A 21798-nucleotide genomic window follows, 5' to 3' on the forward strand; every position below is an offset into this window, starting at 1 on the left:
ATATTTCTAAGCTTTTCAGGGCCGAGTACAATAACCTCAGTTTGATCTGAATTAAGAAGTAGAAAGTTAGCGGCCATCCAGGTCTTTATGTCTTTAAGACATTCCTGCAGTTTAACTCATTGGTGTGTGTTATCTGGCTTCATGGACAGATAGAGCTGGGTGTCATCTGCATAGCAGTGAAAATGTATGCTATGTCTTCTAATGATGCTGCCTAAGGGAAGCATGTATAATGTAAAGAGAATTGGTCCTAGCACTGAACCCTGTGGAACTCCATAATTAACCTCAGTGTGTGAAGAGGACTCTCCATTTACATGCACGAACTGGAGTCTATTAGATAGATATGATACAAACCACTGCAGCGCAGTACCTGAGTCAGGTACTTCTGATTAGAGGCCTTAGTTTTCACAGGAGCTACAGTATCCAGAGTCGTACGTAGTGAGGAGGTGAAATTATTACCAAGATGATCGACCTCTGTTGGGGTAGCGTTCAGATAGCTGCTCTGCTCTGTGTTGGTACAGGGCATTGAAGATGATAACAGTGGGTGGATTATATTCTTAAACTTAGTAAGCAGCACGGTGGCACGGTGGTTAGCACTGTTGCCGCACAGCAAGAAGGTCCTGAGTTCAATTCCAACATCAGGCCGGGGTCTTTCTGTGTGGAGTTTGCATGTTCTCCCCGTGTTTGCGTGGGTTCTCTCCGGGTACTCCGGCTTCCTCCCACCGTCCAAAGACATGCAGCTTGTGGGGATAGGTTAATTGGTTAATCCAAATTGCCACTAGGTGTGAATGTGCGAGTGAATGTGAGTGTGAATGGTTGTCTGTCCCTATGTGTTAGCCCTGCGACAGACTGGCGACCTGTCCAGGGTGTACCCTGCCTCTCGCCCTATGACAGCTGGGATAGGCTCCAGTGCCCCCCGCGACCCTGAAAAGGATAAGCGGAAGCGAATGGATGGATGGACTTAGTTACAGCGCTTTCAGAAAGACATCTACTGTGATAAAGTCTACTCTCCACTGCTGTGTAATCAATTATTGTAAATGTAAATGTTATCAGGAAATGATCAGACAGGAGAGGGTTTTCAGGAAACACTGTTAAATGTTCAGTTTCTATGCCATATGTTAAAACAAGATCTAGAGTGTGATTAAAGTGGTGGGTGGGTTCTTTTACATTTTGAGAGAAGCCAATTGAGTCTAATAACAGATTAAATGCCATGTTGAGGCTGTCATTTTTAGCATCTACATGGATGTTAAAATCACCCACAATAATTATTTTATCTGAGCTCAGAACTAAATCAGATATAAAGTCTGAGAAATCAGACAGAAACTCTGTGTAAGGCCCAGGTGGACGATAGATGATAACAAGTAAGACTGGTTTCTGAGTTTCACAGCTGGGGTGGACAATGTTAAGCATCAGGCTTTCAAATGAATTAAAAGTCTGTCTGGGTCTTTGGTTGATTAATAGGCTGGTGTGAAAAATTGCTGCCACACCGCCCCCTCGGTCTGTGCTTCGAGGTTTCTGGTAGTTAGAATGACTCGGGGGTGTTGATTCATTTAAACTAACATAATCATCCTGCTGCAACCAGGTTTCTGTAAGGCAGAGTAAATCAATTTGTTGATCAATTATTAAGTCATGTACTAACAGAGACTTGGAGGAGAGAGACCTAATATTTAATAATCCACATTTCACTGTTTTACTCTTAGGTTCAGATGTGGATACTTTATTGTTCTTTCTTTGTAATTGTTTATGTTTAAGTTGTTTGTTGCTGGTTTTTAGTTTGTTTTTTGTCTGTTTGGGAGCTGACACAGTCTCTATGGAGATGGGTTTTTGGGGGGGTAGCAGGAGGAGAGAAGCTGCAGAGAGGCATGTAAGACTGCAACTCTGCTTCCTGGTCCCAACTCTGGATAGTCATATTTTGGGGGGTTTAATAAATTTGTCCATATTTCTAGAAATGAGAGCTGCTCCATCCAAAGTGGGATGGATGCCGTCTCTCCTAACAAGACCAGGTTTCCTCCAGAAGGTTTGCCAATTATCTATGAAGCCCACATCGTTTCTGGGACACCACTCAGACAGCCAGCAATTTAAGGAGAACATGCGGCTAAACATGTCACTCCTGGTCTGATTGGGGAGGGGACCAGAGAAAACTACAGAGTCCCACATTGTTTTGGCAAAGTTGCACACCGATTCAATATTGATTTTAGTGACCTCCGATTGGCGTCACCGGGTGTCATTAGTGCAGACGTGAATTATGATCTTACTGAATTTACATTTACCCTTAGCCAGCAGTTTTAAATTTCCTTCAATGTCGCCTGCTCTGGCCCCTGGAAGACAATTGACTATGGTTGCCGGTGTCTCTAGCTTCACATGTCTGAGAACAGAATCACCAATTACCAGAGTTTGACCCCCGGCGGGTGTGTCGCCGAGTGGGGAAAAACGGTTAGACACATGAACGGGTTGGTGGTGTACCTGGGGCTTCTGTTTAGGACTATGCTTCCTCCTCACCGTGACCCAGCCGCCCTCTTTCCCCAGCTGCTTGGGATCTGCCGGGGAACAGCTAGCGGGGCCTACGCTATCTTCGGCTGCACCAGCTACAGGGGCCTGGCTAGCTACAGGTGAATGAAGGGTGCGAAGCCGAGTCTCCAATTCAGTAATCCTGGCCTCCAGAGCTGCAAATATGCTACATTTGTTACAGATATCATTACTGCTAAAGGAGGCTGAGGAGTAACTAAACATCTGACACAATGAGCAAGAAAGTGCAGGAGGGACAGGTGAAGTAGCCATGGTGCTAACGAGTCGGCTACGAGCTAAGCTAAGCTAGCGAAACAGTACAGAGACAGTGAGTGAATACTTTGGCTATAAATTAGGTAGTGAGTACACAGAAAGTGTGCTTCGGATGACGCACGTGAAGATTATACTATGAAAAAATAATGTATTTAAAAGTTTTTTAATTAAATTGCTAAGCAGATAAGCTACTCAGAAACACCGCTGTGTTTGAGCAGGAACAGGAAGTGATATTCTACCACGAGCGAACATCAAGTCACACACTCTACTGTAAACCCATCACAGTGCAGCAAACTCGCCTGTTCATCCTGCAGAGGATTCTCATGCAGCCTTTAAATAACACAGTCAGTCTGCCCCAGTTTGATTAGCAGCAGGTTTATGAACAAACACAATATGAGACACAATATCTCCTCGCCTTTGAATCTAACCTTCCTGTTTGTCTTATCTCGGCCACATCTCTGTTGAAAATGACATGTTAACGTGACAAAAGTTTGTACTTCAATAAATAAAGAGTAAGTAGTGCCTATAAGTAAGCAAAACAAACAAGAGAACACAGTATTTAGTCAGATACCAGAGTACAGCTGCACTGCAGACCCAAGACCCATTCCAGAAGTCCCTCATGTCTCCTATTCCTGACGCTCTTCCTTGACCTCGATGAAAACGTCACTGAGGTCAAAGGTGAGAAGGAGAACTGCTGAGGACTCAGGAAAAGGGAAGAGGCGTGCACTTAGAACTGGAACAACCTTACACTGGTGTCTTTTTAACAGGAAGTCTGGCGTGTTGAAACTACAATGTGCAGAAGACGAACTACAAAAGGCTGGTCTAGCTTCACCACAGTGTGTGTTCTTGTTTTATGGAGGTCATAGAAACGATAACAGTCTGTAAAGCATATCTTTCTGGTGTTTTAAAGGAGGAGGAACATTTTCTGCAATACTGCTAAAATGATGATATTACTAAAACTTGTGTCCCAAAACTCTTCATCAGTGTCACGCTGAGCGTTCAGAGGCGAGCCCACTTATTGGTCCTCAGTAACTGTTTCCATGAAACAGCAGAAATGAAGTGAACTCAGCTTCTGTTTCTCAGCAGTGCGCACACGGCGAGCGACGTCTCTCTGCTCAGTCTGGAGCTAATAAAACGCTCAGTGTGTCCGATTAATGCCTGAATGAAACTAAGAAGCCACCGGGCATTTACCAGCGTGCCACAGTAACCATGGTAACTGGCACGGTGATCTGAAGGTAAATAAGGTTTGTGTTGTTCTGCACGTGGTACAGTTTGTAATGCTGCAGCTCCACCTGAGTCTTAATCCTCAGACCTTTGCTCGGTGGTTTCCAGAGGTGGGCAGTAATGAGGTACAAATATTTTGTTATTGTACTTAGTATTGTACTTAAGTAGACTTTTCAGGTATCTGTACTTTACTTCTGACTACTTTTTACTTTTACACTTTCAAAAGAGGCAGGAAAGCAACAGCCTGACCTTGAGTCCGAGCTGCGTTTTCTCCAGTGTATCCTAGGCTAGCAGAAGCATTGAGCCTCGTTTCCTTAATGTTTAGACCAGCTGGAAGATCAGTTTTAAGTAAGTCACTCAGCAGCTTCGTCCAATCAAACCACAAGTTTATTTTTATTAAATTGAGTCATGTACGGCGATGAAACGGCGTCTTCTCCCCGTGACCGTGGCGGTCTCAGTGTGGTTGTCAGAGAGACCGTAGCATCCTGTAGCTCCACCCAGCCCCACCCCCGTTACAGCCTCCATCAGACAAATCTGTGTGACTTCTTGATGACTTTACTTTCTTGAAAAACACTTTCACCATCATCATCAAGGTTGTGTATTGGGCCCTTATTGTTTCTATTCCAACTGCTCCCACTTCAGTACATTGTGAGCACCTTTAAGGGCGTGTGCTATCACCACTGTGCAGATGGTCTGCCCTTCTATATCTCTTTTAGGCTAAGACTAGTATTTTTAAGTCTTTTAAAAGCTGCAGATGCTGAAACAGCTTCTTAGACTCCATTAAACCTTGGATGACCTTCTCCAGCCTGATGCAGATAAAGCACAGGTCCTTGTCTGTGCCCAGCGTAGTGAAAGCCCATTAATCACTTACTTGGGTAACTCGTGACTCCCACTGTGGATGTTAGATCTGTGGTCACTCTTGTTTTATCATTTAAGGCAGATTGTACCATTGTGTCGTGCTGTGAACTGGAAATCGTTGTTTGTGCATTTATTTCATCACGTTTGGATTATTGTGAGTCAGTGTTCACTGGTGCAAGCAGAAACTCGCCGGAGCATCTGCAGGTTGTTCACGACGCTGCTGTGAGAACAGATCTTACTCTCACGGACGGCGTCGCTGATGCGGCTGGTTCTGACTGTTAGAGCTCTGTACCGACAAACAGCAGCTTACATCACTGACCTTTTGCAGCCATACGTCCCCAGCAGGTCCCCGAGGTCCTGCTGACCGTATACGAGGCTGAACGGGCTTTCACCTCAATGACTCTGGAGCTCCGAGTGGACTCGTCAGTCTCTTTAAGAAACGACTGAAAACTCATCTTTTACATTTATTGTTTTGCTGTGATGCACTTTGTGGTGTATAAATAAAAGTTGACTTTCTGACTTCATCATCTTCATCTTTATCAGGCCCACCTTCAGGATGTTTGCTATGAAAGTGAGACAGAAGCTTGGCTCCAGCCCACTCCCGGCTCTGTGACATCACAGGGGTTGTGTCCATCTTTTATATACAGTCTAGAGCAGTGAGGCACCATCAGGCCGGACTCTGAATGGCGGCCCTGTCCTCAGGTCTCTGCAGATCAGGTCCTAGTGTTGCTTTTGTGTTCGTCAGACAGCAGAAATCAGTCAGAGAGTTTCAGGCTGTCGTGTGCAGATGATCACACTGACCAATAGAAATGCTCCGTCACCTGCTTTGTGTGCTGGTTGGACAGAATCAGGTGGGAGTTACCTGTCTGTGTGATGTCATCAGAGACAGCATCGGACAATCTGCAGCTGTGTGTGTGTGTGTGTGTGTGTGTGCAGACGGAGGCGGGACAAGCACTGAGTGACAGTGCGGTTGCCATGGTGACCTTCAGCTGATCAGGTTTCTGTGGAGAGTTTGGAGCGCCTCATTTGCAGCGTGTCCGTCTCCTCTCTGCTCCCTCTCTCTGCCTCCTCTCCTCCTTTCAACCTTCTTTCTTCTCCCCCCCACCACCACCTCCCCACCCCTCCATACCCTCCCCCATTTGCCCCCCTCCCCCCCACCCATTCTCTTCCTGTTGGTTTCAGACTTTGCATTATAATTTCTCTCTTTCAGAGCTGCAAGGACGCTGAGGTAGGCTCCAACTCTCTTCCTGCTCACACACACACACACACACACACACACACACACACACACACACACACACACACACACACACACACACACACACTCGGTGGCAGTGACACTGAGCCCAGATCAGTTTAAACCGTGCTTTTGCTCCTGCTCTGAGTTTGAGAAACTGCACCGAGACTTAAATCACAATTAATGATGTCATTATTCAAACCTGCTTTTATTCCTGCTTCTAAAATGAAAATTGAACTTTTAGCCGAGCTGACTGTGGGAAACAGCAGGTTCCTGTGTGAGCTGTGGCACGTTTCTCCTTCCTGCACAGAGATCCTGAAACGTTTTCGAGTTAATAAACCCGACTGTCTGTACCTGCACCAGCACACCTGTCGGCCCTGCTGAAAATCACACAGAGGTGCAAAACTACAGTCAAATCTATTTGAAAAAGCTTCCTGTTCTCCTCACTGCACCAGTGTGCCTGTGAGCACGCTGGACAGATGCAGTACATTTATAATCACGTAAGACAAGAATCACTCTGCAGGTTACAGGAAGCATTAAAGATGTTTTTTCTTTGTAAATTTCTGATTAAAATTGTTCAAAAATGTCTGACAGTGAATTAAAGCATCATGAGGATCTGAATACTCGGTTTACCTGTTTCACTGAAGAGAGCTCACCTGAAGTTTTACAGGTGTTTGTGTAATTCTGCACTGTGCCACACAGTGGAGCAGTGAGTCAGTGTGAGGCTTATTTAACCATGAGGAAAGCTAAAGCCTCTGAGGGGATGGAGCTAAAACAAGAGGTCACATACATGAGAACAGGCTGTCAAACAGTCTTTCATTCCAAAGGCTTTTAAAGCAGGAGGAACATCGACCATGGGTCAGGGCGAGGAACCAGCTGGAACGGACAGTCGTAGGACTTTTTCCGAAGCTCGCCTGCTCCCTCACTCTGACCCTCGCAGTCGCATCATTAAAGACCTCTGACCTTTTGCATGTCGTGAGAGTTTTATTTTGATCTGAACTGTCTGCTCACAGACAGAGGTCCAAGACGCGTTAATTACAAGAGTTTTATTAGTAGTCATGTGATTATATCAGGACTACTATGTATTTATAATTAGTACACATAAATAATAGATTCTTGAATTATTTTAGTTATCTTCTGACCTGATTTTTTAAATGCAAACATATTTGATTTAAAGGAATCAAATATTTTTAAAAAATTCATCTCCTAAGTTGTAAGCCTAAGCTCAAACTCAGCTCTGGCCTGATGATCCATCTGGATGTTTCCCTGTGCTGGTTTGGAGAACTCAGCTGCAGAGATGTCTGCCGTCTCTTGAATAGAAACCTCAGCTCTCATGCGTCTGTGCAGAAACCACAATTTCACGATTTCGTGCAGGTCTGATGAGCCCCTACAGGAAGCTCTAAGCTCCGGCGTCCCTCCTAAAGCGAGCTGGGACATTAGCAAGCTGCCTGAACATGGACGTCAAGGTTCCCCCATGAAGCTGCTCACATTAAGCTTCATGGTTTCTGCAGAGTCAGTCCTGAGTGTTAGTTTAAGTTTATGTTTGGTTCCATGAAATTAAAAATTGAATTTTAACCCTTTAAAATTGTGTAAGTTGACCAAAAACCAAGGCTGAAGTTTCACGGTGTGTTCGACGTACACTCTGTACATCAGAGCGTTTCAGCTCAGAGCGGCAGGATTAACGGGCCAAAACATTTCAGGTTTCAACACATTCTGAGATTCAGGATCAGCAGATTCGTAAACAGATTCAGTTCTTACATTTACTGAACAGCGTCAAATAACCTGACCTTTGACCTCCAGTGTACCTCCCTCCCCAGGTTCTGCTGCCCAACCTGCTTCTGAATATCCAGCTCTGTGACCTGCGACCCCTGTGGGAGCCATGAGCCATCATCAGAGCTCAGCGAGTCCTGGTGACACCCTCAGTCAGTCTGCAGTGAGTTTCCACAGAAACCGATGAGCGATCAATAATATCGATCTGATAATGATCACTTATGGGGGAGTTTGCTGTCTGGGCTTTTTGTTCAGTTGTGTCAGTCAGTGTGAGCTACCTCTGTTCTGATTGGCTGGAAACCTTCACCTTTACTTTTTATTTTGTGGTTGTTGTGTGTTTGCGTTAAAAACAAAGTTAAAGACAGGAAATGTTGCCTGTGCAGAGGAAGCACCGAGATCTGAAAACAGCTGGAAACAGCTATGTTCATGAAAGACTCACAACATTTAATTCACCAGTTAGTGTTTTCTATCTTCAGTCTCCTCCTCCTCCTCCACACTGTCATGCTGATGAAGAAGAAGAGGAAGATCTAAACAAGGCCTTTGATGTTCAGGACTTTCAGCAGATCCTTTGTCCTGCAGCTCGCAGCCCGCCAGAGAAACACAGAGTCTATGATGAACAGGACATCGAAGGTAAGACATCCAGATGTCTCCGGGTTCAAAAGACCTCGGAAAGACCCGTTTGGATTTTCTCCATGCGCCTTTGAAAGGATTTAAAACCAGGATTTGGACCGCTCGTATAGGTTCTAAGAGGGTTTAATAAAGTTTGGTTAACCAAGAGTTTCTTAAAACTTTGAAGTATCAGTAAAGTTTCTTTGAGGTATCTTTTATGGGGTGTTGTAAAGGCCTGTTGTCTGTCAATAGGTTTGAGAATTGGGAGGTCCCAGGTGTTTCATGTTCCCTGTGTCTATAATATCAACTTCTTTAGTTTTCTTTACGTATAAAAACCAGCGTACCAGGGTGCTGGAGAGGTTGAACCTGTTAGTTTTCATCCTGGTTGTGGACCAGCGGTCTCAGGATCTCATGTCTGCTTTGGTTTCTTCAGCTCTGAGCAATGACTTCCAATTTGCACTGGGGAGTGTGAACAAGCTGGAATCAGAATCCGTCCTCCAACTTTGAGGCCATAGTCTGTAGTCGGAAAAGGGTCAAATACAGTGAGGAACAAGTTACTGCCCCAGGTCGAGGAGTTCTAGTTTTGGGATCTTGTTCATGAGTGAAGGGAGATTGAGAAACAGCGTGATGTAGCATCATCATCATCACTTATGTGATTGCTGTGCTGTTCGGTTATGGCGATGAGAGCGCTAAGAATGAAGCTGACAATTTACCAGCTGATCTCAGTGCCTCAACTATGGCTGCGAGCTGTGGGTAATGATGGAACGAATGAGGTCCCCGGTACAGGTGGTGGCAATGAGTTACTTTCTCAGGTAGCTGGGCTCTCCATTAGAGATAGGGTGAGGTGCATGGTCGTTTGGGGTGGTGGGTCGGGGTTAGGATACCGCTGCTACTCCTCTGCATCTAAAGGAACCATTTGATGTGGTTAGGGTATCTGACCAGGAACACCTCCTAGGTGGGGCTCCTAGGAGGCCCCAGCAGCAGACCCAGGTGAAAGGTTGAATCTCTTGGCAGGCCTGCAAACAACTCAGTGTCAACTAACTACAGTGTTAGACGCAGGTTTCAGGTTCACTGACCCCTTAAGGTCCAAGCCCCAAGCTATGATGACCTCTGACCCTGTGCTTTAACCTCCTAAGACCCGAACTCTTTCATGGCATGCATTTTTAAATTCTCTTTGCCATTTGGGCTGTTTGGGACCTGATTAATGTAAAAACAAAGAATTACCAGATTTTTTACCTGATTTTTGTTTCTGAGAGAAATGAGATCCACTTTTGAGGATATTTGCTTTAAATTTCGATAGAACAGAGGCGGTATAATGTCCTCGTAAGTGGAAATCAGGCCCTTGTAGAGCAAAATTTTGTATTTTGGTCTAGACAACCCAAAATGTGATGTCCACATATGTGGATGCCAGGTGCCACATACATCCAATGGGATCCAAACTGGACAGAACCAGAGCCAGGAACAGTTCAACTACACATTTAATCCCTGTAAGAGTTAAAAGCTTTGGATAGCTCATTGCCCAGACTGTGCATAATAATAATACAAAGGTTTCCGTGTTAAAAACAGACATCTCTGTAGTCAGTAGTGAAATCAGGTCAGTGTGACATCGCCAACAAAGAATCTCTTTAAGGGAATTCATTTGAAAGGAAAGCTCTTGTTGGAAAGCCCAAAGCTGGGCTTGTGCAGCATGACGTTAATGTTGGCTGACGTTAGGAGGCTAGGAGACCATCAGAGATGAAGCCAACTGATGTGACTAGGGATGGGTATTGATAAGATCTTCACGATTCCGATTCCATTTTCGATTCTGTTTAACGATTCGATTCTTTATCGATTCTCACATCGATTCTTTTTAAAAAGGAGAACACTAAGGTCGATTAGCTTAGAACTTTGTTTTATATCTTCTCTTTGAACAAGATAGAAATGTAGGAGTAATATGGCCTTACAAACCCAGCAGTGAGATCTTAAGAGATCCAGCCTGCGGCTCTTCAATGGGGTGTCACAGGGTCCCCGGGAAAAACATTGTAAATGTAAAATAATAAAATAAATATTCTTCTGTAGCAATAACAAAGTATAACATAAATTATTCTGTAGCAATTACACAAGAATATCCAGTAATGTCCCTGCCTACAATTAAACACATTCACTTACTGAAAATCATCTGCTGTGGCAAACGGGTGCAAGCCTTTGACCACAAACTGAGTCACTGCTCGGTGACATTAGTCTATCCTGCCTGAAAGGAGACGCTGCCGGCAGACTGCAGCGAGAGCTGCCAGCATCTGAGCCACACTCTGTCTCATCATGGTCACTAAATGCACAGTAATGGCAGGTTTGTAATAAGGCAGATCGCGCTAACATAATATGCACTGTTAGTTGATTATTTACCTGCCGCATTAACGGGAGAGGACGTGCAAACGTTACCGCTGCTGCTGGGTTGAGATTCACGAGTCCGGAGCGGAATTAAAAACACGACATTCATTTAAGGTCATCGCGTGTTTTGTGAGCAAATGCTTTTGCATATTCGTAGTGTTTCCTCCCTTAAATGAAATCTCTGCTTTGCAAGTATTGCAAGTTGCCCTGTTGTCATCCGTTCTCGTAAAGTATAACCAAACTTTTGAGCGTTTGAGCCGCTTAGGCGCCGTGTTTCCTGCCAGGTAAATGACGCTCCGCAACGTGGTGACGTCATTCGGGGCGACTGGAATCGATAAGGGAATCGTTTGCAAAAATGGCAAACAATTCCAAGGACTTGAAACAGTGGGAACCGGTTCTCAACAAGAACCGGGTTTCGATACCCATCCCTAGATGTGACTGTTGATTTTCAGGTTCTTGAGCAGGTTCTCGTGTTCTGATCTCCTCCTAAAAGTCCAAACTGTCTTCCTGTCGCAGAACACCGCCACTCTTCCCTCCATGTCCATCACCCTCTTTCCAAACCACCCACCGACAGCAGGAGGAAGAAAACTGCCGAGGGGAGGAAGGAGTGTAGGCGAGGCTCCGCCCCCAGCAATGCAAGTACCATAGATGAAGACCAACAGGACGAAGAGCATGGAAAGGAGGAGGAGGCCTACAGTCAAACTGATGGCGAGTGAGTGGCACACCTGTCAGGTAACGTGTTTTCCTGCACTTTATTAGTGTTAACCTGTGGCACCTCCCCCCTCACAGTGATCCGACCACCATCTCGTCCAATCGCAACGGCACCATGATGAGCGCTGCAGATGCCGACGAGTCCGAAACGTTGACGTCTGTGGACCTGGATGGCATCAAAAGTCAGTCAGAGCTCATTTTGAATGTGACTTGACTCTGAAGCAACAGAACGCTAATTTCTTTGTGTGTTACTTCTTCTTGTCGAGTTTCTCTCGGACACGTGGTTCACAGACCGTTTGTGGTCAGGTTTTCTTTTCCTCGGGGTCAATAAATGATTCTTATTCTGATGTGTGTGTCGTACATTCAGACTCATTACAATCCACGAGAGAGAGAGGATTTGTTCTTTTTCCTTTAATGCTTGTCTTTGATTAGAGGAATGTAAAAATAATTCAAACTGAAGTCCATCTGTGACAAAACAAATTTCCCACGTGTGGGACTAATAAAGGTTATCTTATCTTATCTGTTATCTTATCTTATCTAAAAGTGTTGTTTTTTCGAGCAGTGCACCCCCTGCAGGCGGTATGAAGAATTGCATGTAAAACGTGCAGTAGGATAAACTTTTCACACAGGTGACATAAAAATGTGACCTTTTATCAGTGGTCCATGAAGAAAACTGCAGAATAAAGCTTCTGCATGAGTCGGGGTGGGGGTGGTGTGGTGTGGGGGGGTCACATGACCTGTGTGTGGGAGCACGAGTGGGTCAGGGTTAGCAGACCGCGCCGCTCTCCTTCGTAAACATGCTCGCTGTCAGCAGAACCCTGCCTCACTAACAGCTTCACTCACCAGGCAGGTAGAGGGGGCCAGCCAGCTGAGTTCATCGCTGGATTGTGATTGGCTGCTTTTGATGATTCTTTCCCAGAAAAAATAAATGGTGTGAAACTTTCACAGAAAATCTAATTTTTACTGAAACTTTAAACTCTGCTCACCTGCTGAGTGGGCACACCTGTGTGTGTGTGTCAGGCGATCGAATGACAGTCAGACTCTCTTGTAAATGATTTCTCGCTGATGTTCAGCCGAGCCTGAAATCCTGTTAGACTGCGCAAAGTTCCCATGAGAGGGTGTGTGTGTGTGTGTGTGAGGGTGTTCTGGATTTGCATCATTGTGGGGACTCTGGGTCACACAGCCACAATGTGAGGACAGACAGTCCCCAACATGGCGGTCGTTGAAGTTTAGGGTGAGCTTCCTGTGGGTCAGGAAGTAGGTGGTAAGAAAGTAGGATGCCCGGCTCCGGGACACTGAGCATCAGTTAGTTGTTATGCTGCTCCATCAGCATAACAACTAACTGTTAGAAAACGTAATAATGTAGAAACAGAGCGTGCACGAATGTGTGAGCGGCTCAAAGAGGCTGATAGTGAAGTGCTTTAAGTGCTCAGAGCAGAACTGTGATATAAGCCCAGTCAGAAGGATTTCGTATTTCTTCACTGATGTCAGAAGAAAGTAATAATCAGTGTAACTGTAACTGTTGCCTCTTTTTCTCTTTATAGCTCTGACAGCTGCTGTGACCTCACCTCAGCTTCACTGTGACACTTTATTTAAAGTCCAGTTTTTGTTTGGTTCAGGGTGGCGCTTGGTGTGAGAGCTTTGTGACAGCCAGCATTAAATATGGGACATCTGTGTCCACCGCAGGTCACCGACTAGATGACGTTCCAGCCGTTCGACGGCACCTGGTGAGGCGGAGCTCCAGAGGACCGATCGTCCACGCCACCAAAGATCCGACGGTCAGCTGGTCAAACCAGCACCTGCGACCGGACCGTACACCTCATGAGGTCAGAGGGCGGGGCTAAGGAGCAGTCATTATTATAGGAAACATAAACACTTTGAGCCCAATCCTCATCACCACTCTGACCCTCTGAGGCCTGACCTTTGAACTGTGCTCTAACCACACATCCTGCTGCTTCAACTTAAACACCTGTCCCTCTGACCCTTTTCACTCACTCCCTCTGATTTGACTAATTTTGATGTTTCAAATGTAATCGTCTTCAGCTTCACTTAAACTGAGACTAAACTGCTGGCAGCTGATCCTGATGAGTTTGTTTTCGTGCTTTTCTTTTGATTTACTTCAGCTCGCACTTCCTTCACTGACTTCTTACTTTGGCTCCTCGCGGATTCGGTCACTGCTGCGTTTTTGTGGAAGTTCTGACTCGTGTTTATCCGACTCTGCTAGAACAATCCCGCACACACAGGTTGAAGCTGGCGACAGAGCGCAAGGTTTACAGGAATGTCATGTATTTGTGGGATTAAACCTGATTAAAGAAGGTTCAGGTGAGTTCATGTGAGCCAGTTCAGGTGGTCCACATGATGTGATTCTCACAACAAAACAACCAGAGTGAGGCTGACAGGAGGGACGAAAGATGAGCCGAGAGTCTGAGTGCGTTAATCCAGGTGCCATTGTGAACAGGTGACAAACTGGACTCTGTCTTAATGAGAACGAGTCAGACAGGCAGAGTCAGACAGGTAGAGCTAGGTAAACTCTGAGGCGAGCTCCTCTCTCCACTCAGTGTGCTCCAGTCTTCAGGATGGTGGGTTTGGACCTAAAGAGTCGACAAAATAAGGTAGAGTGATTTAACGTGCCAGCTTCAGTTTGGATTAACTTTGTTTTGTCTCTTTCTTTAGTTTTATTCTGATTTCTCTTGTTTTATGTTTGATTTTCTACCAAACACACCAGCTGAACTACATTTGTGCCAAATTAAAAAACGGTCATGTGAGCCATTTGGTCCTGTTTTCAGTTTTCTAGTCTGCTTTGGGCCTGTTTAATCACAGCATTAGGTTTAATATGTGAACATGAAGGTCGACAGATGTGACAGATGTGAGAGTAACTCTGGACTGGCTCTGGTTTTAACTGACTTAGCTTCTGTTGACCGTGTTCAGTGACTCAGTTTGTGCTCTGACTTGCTTTATTATAGTGATGTACTGATATATGTGCTGATGAAGATTACTGCAGCTGGAAGAAGAAGTAGCATCTGTAACTGTTGTGGAGCTTCATCAGTCCGGCTCTCTGTGAAAATGTTCAGGAGCTCAGTGCTGACATGTTTCATCGTTGGCTAGAGTCTCTGTGTATGAGCGCACGCCATGGCGCCGTCCTCTTTAGACTCGCTGTCCTCTGTGATTCCAGGTGTTCGTGGAGCTGAACGAGCTGGTGATCGACAGGAACCAGGAGCTGCAGTGGAGGGAGACGGCTCGATGGATCAAGTTTGAGGAGGAGGTGGAGGAGGAGACAGAGCGCTGGGGGAGACCTCACATTGCTTCCCTGTCCTTCCGTTCTCTGCTGGAGCTTAGAAAAACAATGGCCCAAGGTGAGGAGGAGCCGGAGGCTTTCTGCTGCCCTCCGGTGGACAGCTTCCTGTCTGTGAGTGTATATGGCCAAGTCAGGGCCGCCTCCTCCACTCTACCTTGATTGAAGCCCATTCAGGAGCTACACATGTACTCAAGTCCCACCATCTGCTAATCTGAAGCCTTAGATTAAATTCAGTTAGCTTTCATAATAACTTGAAGATGAAACATTCACATACAGAATCAAAGTAGTTATCAATAACAGCTTTCCCCATGTTGCAGTTATATTAAAGATCAATCAGCTGATGGCTGCACAAGAAGGTTTATTGAAGGACTTTTTGTGATAGGTATGCATGGCAGCAGTGCTGGACTTCTTGATGAACAGGGAAAAAACTTCACTTTCTGGGTCACCTTGGTGTAAATGCCAATGATATTGTTTGGGCGCTGCTGTCAAAACTATTTGGTTCCAGGACTATGCCACTGTGATATATATATGTCAGGCCTCCATAAAAAGAATTTCACTGGTTACATATGATAACAATCTGTATCAGTGTTTGAAACTGTCAGCTCAGGGAGCAGGAGGGGGCTCCACTCTGTGGCCATATTCAACATCTACAAGTTACTGATTTACAGAGATGGAAGAAAAATAAAAGGGAATAAACACGAGACAAAGCAAACAGACGCCGCCCATCGCTGACTTCCCAACCCTCTCACGTTTGTGTGGTTTCAGGGGCCATACTCCTGGATCTGAAGCAGAAGACTTTACCAGGGATTGCTCAGCAGGTGGTGGAACAGATGGTGATCTCAGATCAGATTAAAGCTGAAGACCGAGCCAATGTTCTGGGAGCTCTGTTGCTCCGTCACAGGTGCATCCATGCAACCAACCATCCAAACATCCATCCATCCATCCATCAGCCATCCATCCATTCATCCAAACATCCATCCATCCATCCATCAGCCATCCATCCATTCATCCAAACATCCATCCATTCATCCATCTGTCTATCCATCCATCCATCCAAACATCCATCCATCCATCCAAACATCCATCCATCCATCCATCCACCCATCCATCCATCCATCCGTCCATCCGTCCATCCGTCCATCCGTCCATCCATCCATCCAAACATCCATCCATCCATCCATCCAAACATCCATCCATCCATCCATCCATCAGCCATCCATCCATTCATCCAAACATCCAAACATCCATCCATCCATCCAAACATCCATCCATCCATCCAAACACCCATCCATCCATCCAAACACCCATCCATCAGCCATCCATCCACCCATCCATCAGCCATCCATCCATTCATCCATCCATCCATCCATCAGCCATCCATCCATTCATCCAAACATCCAAACATCCATCCATCCATCCATCCATCCAAACATCCATCCAAACATCCATCCATCCATCCATCCATCCAAACATCCATCCATTCATCCAAACATCCACCCATCCATCAGCCATCCATCCATTCATCCATCCATCCATTCATCAGCCATCCATCCATTCATCCATCCGTCCATCCATCCATCCAACCATCCATCCAAACAACCATCCATCCATCCATCCATCCATCCATCCAAACCACCGACCATCCACCCATCCATCCATCCATTCATCCAAACATGCATCCATCCATCCAAACATCCATCCATCCACCCACCCACCGATCCATGCATCCATCCAAACAACCAACCATCCATCCATCCAAACATCCACCCACCCACCCATCCATCAGCCATCCATCCATCCATCCATCCATCCAGCCTTTTCCTGAGCACATTTCTTCTTCTTTCCTCAGTCACCCCAGCGATGAGAAAGATCACAGCTTATTCAGCAGGAACATCTCTGCAGCAAACATGGCCAACCTTATCGACAGACACAATGGAAAATCTGATCCCTGCATCAACCTGACCAATCACAAGGAGGCTGATGGAGAGAAGAACAAGGTAAAAACTGAACTTTAGGTGGAGATGCTGTGCAATCAGACAGCTGAAGCCTCCACCTCAGAGTGCCTGGTGTCAGATGTATGTGCTGGACATGAAGGTCAGCCTGTTGGTATGGCACTGACTTCACTTTGTGCTTGTCCAGAGAGAAGTCCCACAGGTCTGTCACTCCAGATCCAAGCATGAGGTAAAGCTAATGGAGAAGATCCCAGAGCGAGCTGAGGCCACTGTGGTCCTCGTAGGTATGCATCACACCGATCACACCGGTGCAAACACTAGCAACAAAGAAAACTCAGGGAGGGTTTGCTGCATGGCTTCTTGTATCTCCTTGTATCTTTAAAGACTAGTTGGGTAGCACAAGGAGAAAGATGAAAATCAAAGACTTACACTTCCCTAGTACCAAAACCTTTTTCACAGGACTGAACATGGACATGCATAACCTTCTTGGTCATGTGTTGCCGTGTGGAGGAGCATGTTCGCTGGGTTCAGTGCATCATTCTCATGTGTCTGCAGGCAGTGTGGGTTTCCTGGACCAGCCATCCATGGCGTTTGTGCGACTGCAGGAGGCAGTTCTGCTGGAATCTGTCTTGGAGGTTCCTGTGCCAGTTAGGTTCCTCTTCCTCCTGCTGGGCCCGCCCACTGCCAACATTGACTACCATCAGATTGGACGCTCTATCTCAACACTCATGTCTGACAAGGTGAGTGCCAGCAGACTGTGTAAGATACTTCCTGATGGCACCAGATATTAATCAGCATCATCTATTATCATGAGGTCCAATCTTTTTTGTTCTTTTAGAACTTCCATGAGGCGGCGTACCAGGCAGACGACCGTCAAGACCTGCTGACAGCCATCAACCGCTTTCTGGACAGCAGCATCGTCCTCCCGCCCTCTGAGGTCAGCGGTGACGAGTTGCTCCACTCAGTGGCTCACTTCCAACGAGAAATGCTCAGAAAGAGGGAGGAGCAGAGCAGCAAACTTCAGGAGAAACAGACCAGCATTCAGCAGGACGAAGGTGAGCCCCAGCTGCCTGAGTCCAGTTTCAGGAGCAGGTTAGAGCTGAGTAATAAAAGCTGAAAAAGAGCTGAAAGAACAGGTTTTTGATGGGAGTTTTGCCTGAATCAGCCGTTTTCCTGGAGCATTAAATTTATGGTAAATGTTTTTTATTCCCTAAATATTAAAATATTCATGTTTCCTAAAAGCTTTAATGTCAGTGCAAAAATGTTAAAGAATCTTGCTCTTCTCCTGCAGATTCTCTTGTTCCCTCCAAACCTGGTGATGAGCCGTTGAGGAGGTCAGGTCGTCTGTTTGGAGGCCTCATCAAAGACGTTATGCGGCGCTATCCTCAGTATTTCAGCGACATCCGAGATGCTCTAAACCCTCAGTGTATGGCTGCCATTATCTTTATCTACTTTGCTGCACTGTCACCTGCCATCACCTTTGGTGGACTGCTTGGTAAGTCTGAACCTGGCGAGGCTTGGCTGAAGAAAGGCCGCCTTACCTTTGATCCATATGAGGATCTGTGATCTTCATCCCTGCAGGTGAGAAAACGGAGGGTCTGATCGGTGTGTCGGAGCTGATAGTGGCCACTGCGTTGCAGGGCATTGTGTTCAGTGTGCTGGGAGCTCAGCCGCTGCTGGTGATTGGCTTCTCCGGACCGCTGCTTGTATTCGAAGAGGCCTTCTACACTGTGAGATTGCCTGACACAAAGTCGACACATCAGCATATAACCTGTATTTAAATGAAACGTTTTAAACTCAAGGTTTTGTAGATTTACTTCTTTTTGACTCAAAGCTTTCTTGAAATTGTCTTTTCCTCCTCAGTTATGCAAACGATCAAAATGACCTTGAACACATCAGCTTGAAAAAAAAGCTTTTACTTACATCCGGTGATCTCCTGTTTGCAAACAGCCTTTCAAATTCTGCAGTGGACAGTGCCTATATGTACAGAACCTAATTTAGATCTACATTTTAATTTTGTAGAAATTTGACAAAAGTGAAAGAACTCAGCAGAAGCTTGTGCATCATTACTGAGAGTTGTTCAGTTTTCCAGCATCTTGACATTGGCTGAGCTGAGATGGGGACAGTCTAATCTATGATAACAGTCTTTTTGTCCACTGTAGCAACATCAGACCAAAGTATTTCAGACTGTCTCCTGAAACCTGTCTCCTCTTTGTTCCTGTGTAGTTTTGTAAAGTTAATGGGATCGAGTATCTGACGGGTCGGGCATGGATCGGTCTCTGGCTGGTGCTCATCGTTGTCCTTACCGTGGCCTTCGAGGGAAGCATACTCGTTCGCTTTGTTTCACGCTTCACACAGGAGATCTTCTCCTTCCTGATCTCTCTCATTTTTATCTATGAGACCTTCGCCAAGCTGATCAAGGTAAGTTCAGAAGTTTTTCAGGTAATTCGTAGATTCTTTCATTTAGATATTCTTTCAAAGGATATGAAAATGAGGACTGAAACGAAGGCAGAATCTTCTTCATAGTTCTCCATTTTTCTTTAGGTAGCTCAGCAGAAGATAGAGTTGATACTTGCTTAGTACAAAAGGACCTTTGAGTCATGTAGATGTACTGTGATCGGTCCACACGATCCATCCAGCATGGCCCCCGTCCCGATTCCCTGTTTTTCTAAATGTTTGTCACACAAGTGTTCAATTTTGGTAACAAATTTACTTTGTATTGTTTTTCATGGTACTATGGGTATATGTTGTAATAATCACTTTCTGTCTTTCTGAGAAAGCTGGCTGCTGCTCCGGTCCTTCCTGCTTTGAGTAACAGAGGAGGCTGAGGGTGGAGCTGGTTTAAGTGCAGAGGCCAACAAACTGGACTTAACCATTAGTTGTGACCACACAGGGGGGATAGAGTTTCTTCCTGTTAAGTTTAGCTTTGTCATTTTCACCTCTGATGTTTAAAATGGTTCATTCAGCTGCTATATTAATAGAGCTGTCTCTTATTTGGGCAGGTCAGTTTGTTGGCTTACGAGATTATTTTTTAGTAGAATTCTGTTTAGTCGAGTTCATGGGCCGACTTAGTTCTTAGTTGGTTCCAATATTTTGAATTTTGGGGGTAACTTTGTCTTTTTTGGGATATAATAAAGCCCATCTTTTGAAGATTATACCTGCGCCTGTATGTTCTTGGTTGTTTGGTCTCCGAAACAGATCATCAAACAAATTTAAATATTAGACAAAGACAAGTAAACACAAAATGCAGTTTCTAAATGAATGGTGATTAAGGGGAGCCTATATGGCCATGTGTGAAAAGGTGATTGCCCCTAAACCTAATAACTGGTTGGGCCAGCCTCAGCAGCAACAACTGTCATCATCATTTGTGATAACTGACAATGAGTGTTTTATGGCCAAAATGGTTGTAATTCCGTCAACACTGGAGGGTAGCACCTTATTGAGGTCGTGATTTAGTCAGGACTCCAAAGTCTTCATTTTGTTTTTCTTAAGCCATTCACAGGTGGACTTGCTGGTGTGTTTTGGATCATTGTCCTTCTGCAGAACCCAAGTGTGGTTCATCTTGAGGTCACCAACAGATGGCCGGACATTCTCCTTCAGGATGTTTCGGTAGACGGCACAATTCATGGTTCCATTTACTTCCTGTTCCTGAGGTAGCAAAACAGCCCCAGACATTGCACTTCAACCACCCAGTTTACTGTTGGTATGATGTTCCCTTTCTGAAATGCTGTGTTACTTTTAAATCAGATGTAACGGGACTCAAAAAGTTCAACTCTCGTCAGTCCAGAGTATTTCCCCATAAGTTCTGGGCATCTTCACAATGTTTGCTGGGAAACTGAGATCAGCCTTTACGTTCTTTTTGCTCGGCAGTGGTTTTCTGCCATGGATGCCATTTCTGCCCAGTCTATTTCTTATGATGGAGTCATGAACTCTGACCTTAACTGAAGCCAGTGAGGCCTGTGGTTCTCTGGATGTTCTTATGGGGTCTTTTGTGACCTCTTGGATGGTCAGCCGGCCACTGCTGGGAAGGCTCGCTGTTCTTGTCTTTGCCATTTGTGGATAATGGCTCTCACTGTGGTTCACTGAAGTCTCACAGCTTTAGAAATGGCTTTATAACCTTTTCCCAACTGAGACATCTACTGTGTTTCTCATTTGTTCCTGAATTTCCTTGGATCACAGCATGATGTCTGGCCTTTGAGGATCTTTTGGTCAACTCAACTTTGTCAAGCAGGACCTATTTAATAAAGAAATCACTACGGGGGGTGGGTGGGGGAGGTGTCACTTTTTTCACACCATTGTAGATACTCAACACACTTGGCAGAGGGAAACAGAGTCTGAAACAGCTCAGGCACTTCAGGAGCTAACACTGATCAGTTCATTTCAATCTCAACAGTTTGGGTGTGAGGGGTGGAAGATGGGAGACTCCGTCTTGTGAGGTCAAGACAGACTCAGTGCTTCCTGCTGCCCATCAAGTAGTTACAGACACTTTAGCCAATGTCTTCTTTGGTGGTCTTTCTCAGATCTTTCAGGAGCATCCACTCCATAACTGTTACCATGGAAACAACACTGAATCTCCATCTCACTGCAACTACACTATGGCCTCCGGGAATCCTGGGAAAGTTGTTGGAGAACCGAACACTGCTCTGCTGTCATTGGTCCTCATGGCAGGAACGTATTTCATCGCCTTCTACCTTCGCAAGTTCAAGAACAGCTCCTTCTTCCCTGGAAGGGTCAGTACACACAAACACAGGTACATACAGGTATATACACATTACAGTACATACGAGGTTCTGCAGGCTAAGATCTAAAAGATTGAAAGTACACACGGAGCAGCTCGGTGGTGTGCTGGTTAGCACTCTGGGATCATAGTTCGGGGGTCCTTTCTCCAGTTTCTCAATGTGCTGGTTTCTCTCCACAACCAGTGTGATAAGTGATTACTCTAAACTGGCTGCAGGTGGTAAGGTGAGCATAAGTCTGTGACAGACTGGCTGCTTGCCCAG

General features: G+C 45.5%; 1 protein-coding gene across 2 annotated transcripts in view; it reads left to right on the plus strand.

The window, feature by feature from the left end:
• Nucleotides 1-21798, plus strand: part of slc4a2a (solute carrier family 4 member 2a) — a 32952-nt gene that overhangs the window by 6463 nt on the left and 4691 nt on the right. The window contains exons 1-16 of one of the 2 annotated variants that reach the window (XM_085440193.1): nt 5781-6085; nt 7912-8027; nt 8341-8494; nt 11357-11552; nt 11630-11733; nt 13238-13377; nt 14724-14904; nt 15612-15747; nt 16696-16843; nt 16986-17082; nt 17354-17538; nt 17637-17853; nt 18090-18293; nt 18380-18528; nt 19025-19219; nt 21319-21528. In XM_085440193.1, the coding sequence (XP_085296319.1) occupies nt 7974-8027; nt 8341-8494; nt 11357-11552; nt 11630-11733; nt 13238-13377; nt 14724-14904; nt 15612-15747; nt 16696-16843; nt 16986-17082; nt 17354-17538; nt 17637-17853; nt 18090-18293; nt 18380-18528; nt 19025-19219; nt 21319-21528 (2370 nt within the window). In that variant the 5' untranslated portion in view covers nt 5781-6085; nt 7912-7973. Of the gene's footprint in view, nt 1-5780; nt 6086-7911; nt 8028-8340; nt 8495-11356; nt 11553-11629; nt 11734-13237; nt 13378-14723; nt 14905-15611; nt 15748-16695; nt 16844-16985; nt 17083-17353; nt 17539-17636; nt 17854-18089; nt 18294-18379; nt 18529-19024; nt 19220-21318; nt 21529-21798 lie in introns of those variants that run through there. The other variant, XM_085440194.1, reaches the window with a different exon arrangement.

This window comes from Copadichromis virginalis, linkage group LG18 (genome assembly GCF_057382275.1).
Source record: "Copadichromis virginalis isolate Kocher_CV1m ecotype Utaka linkage group LG18, C_Virginalis_male_GT1.1, whole genome shotgun sequence".
Taxonomy (NCBI): domain Eukaryota; kingdom Metazoa; phylum Chordata; class Actinopteri; order Cichliformes; family Cichlidae; genus Copadichromis; species Copadichromis virginalis.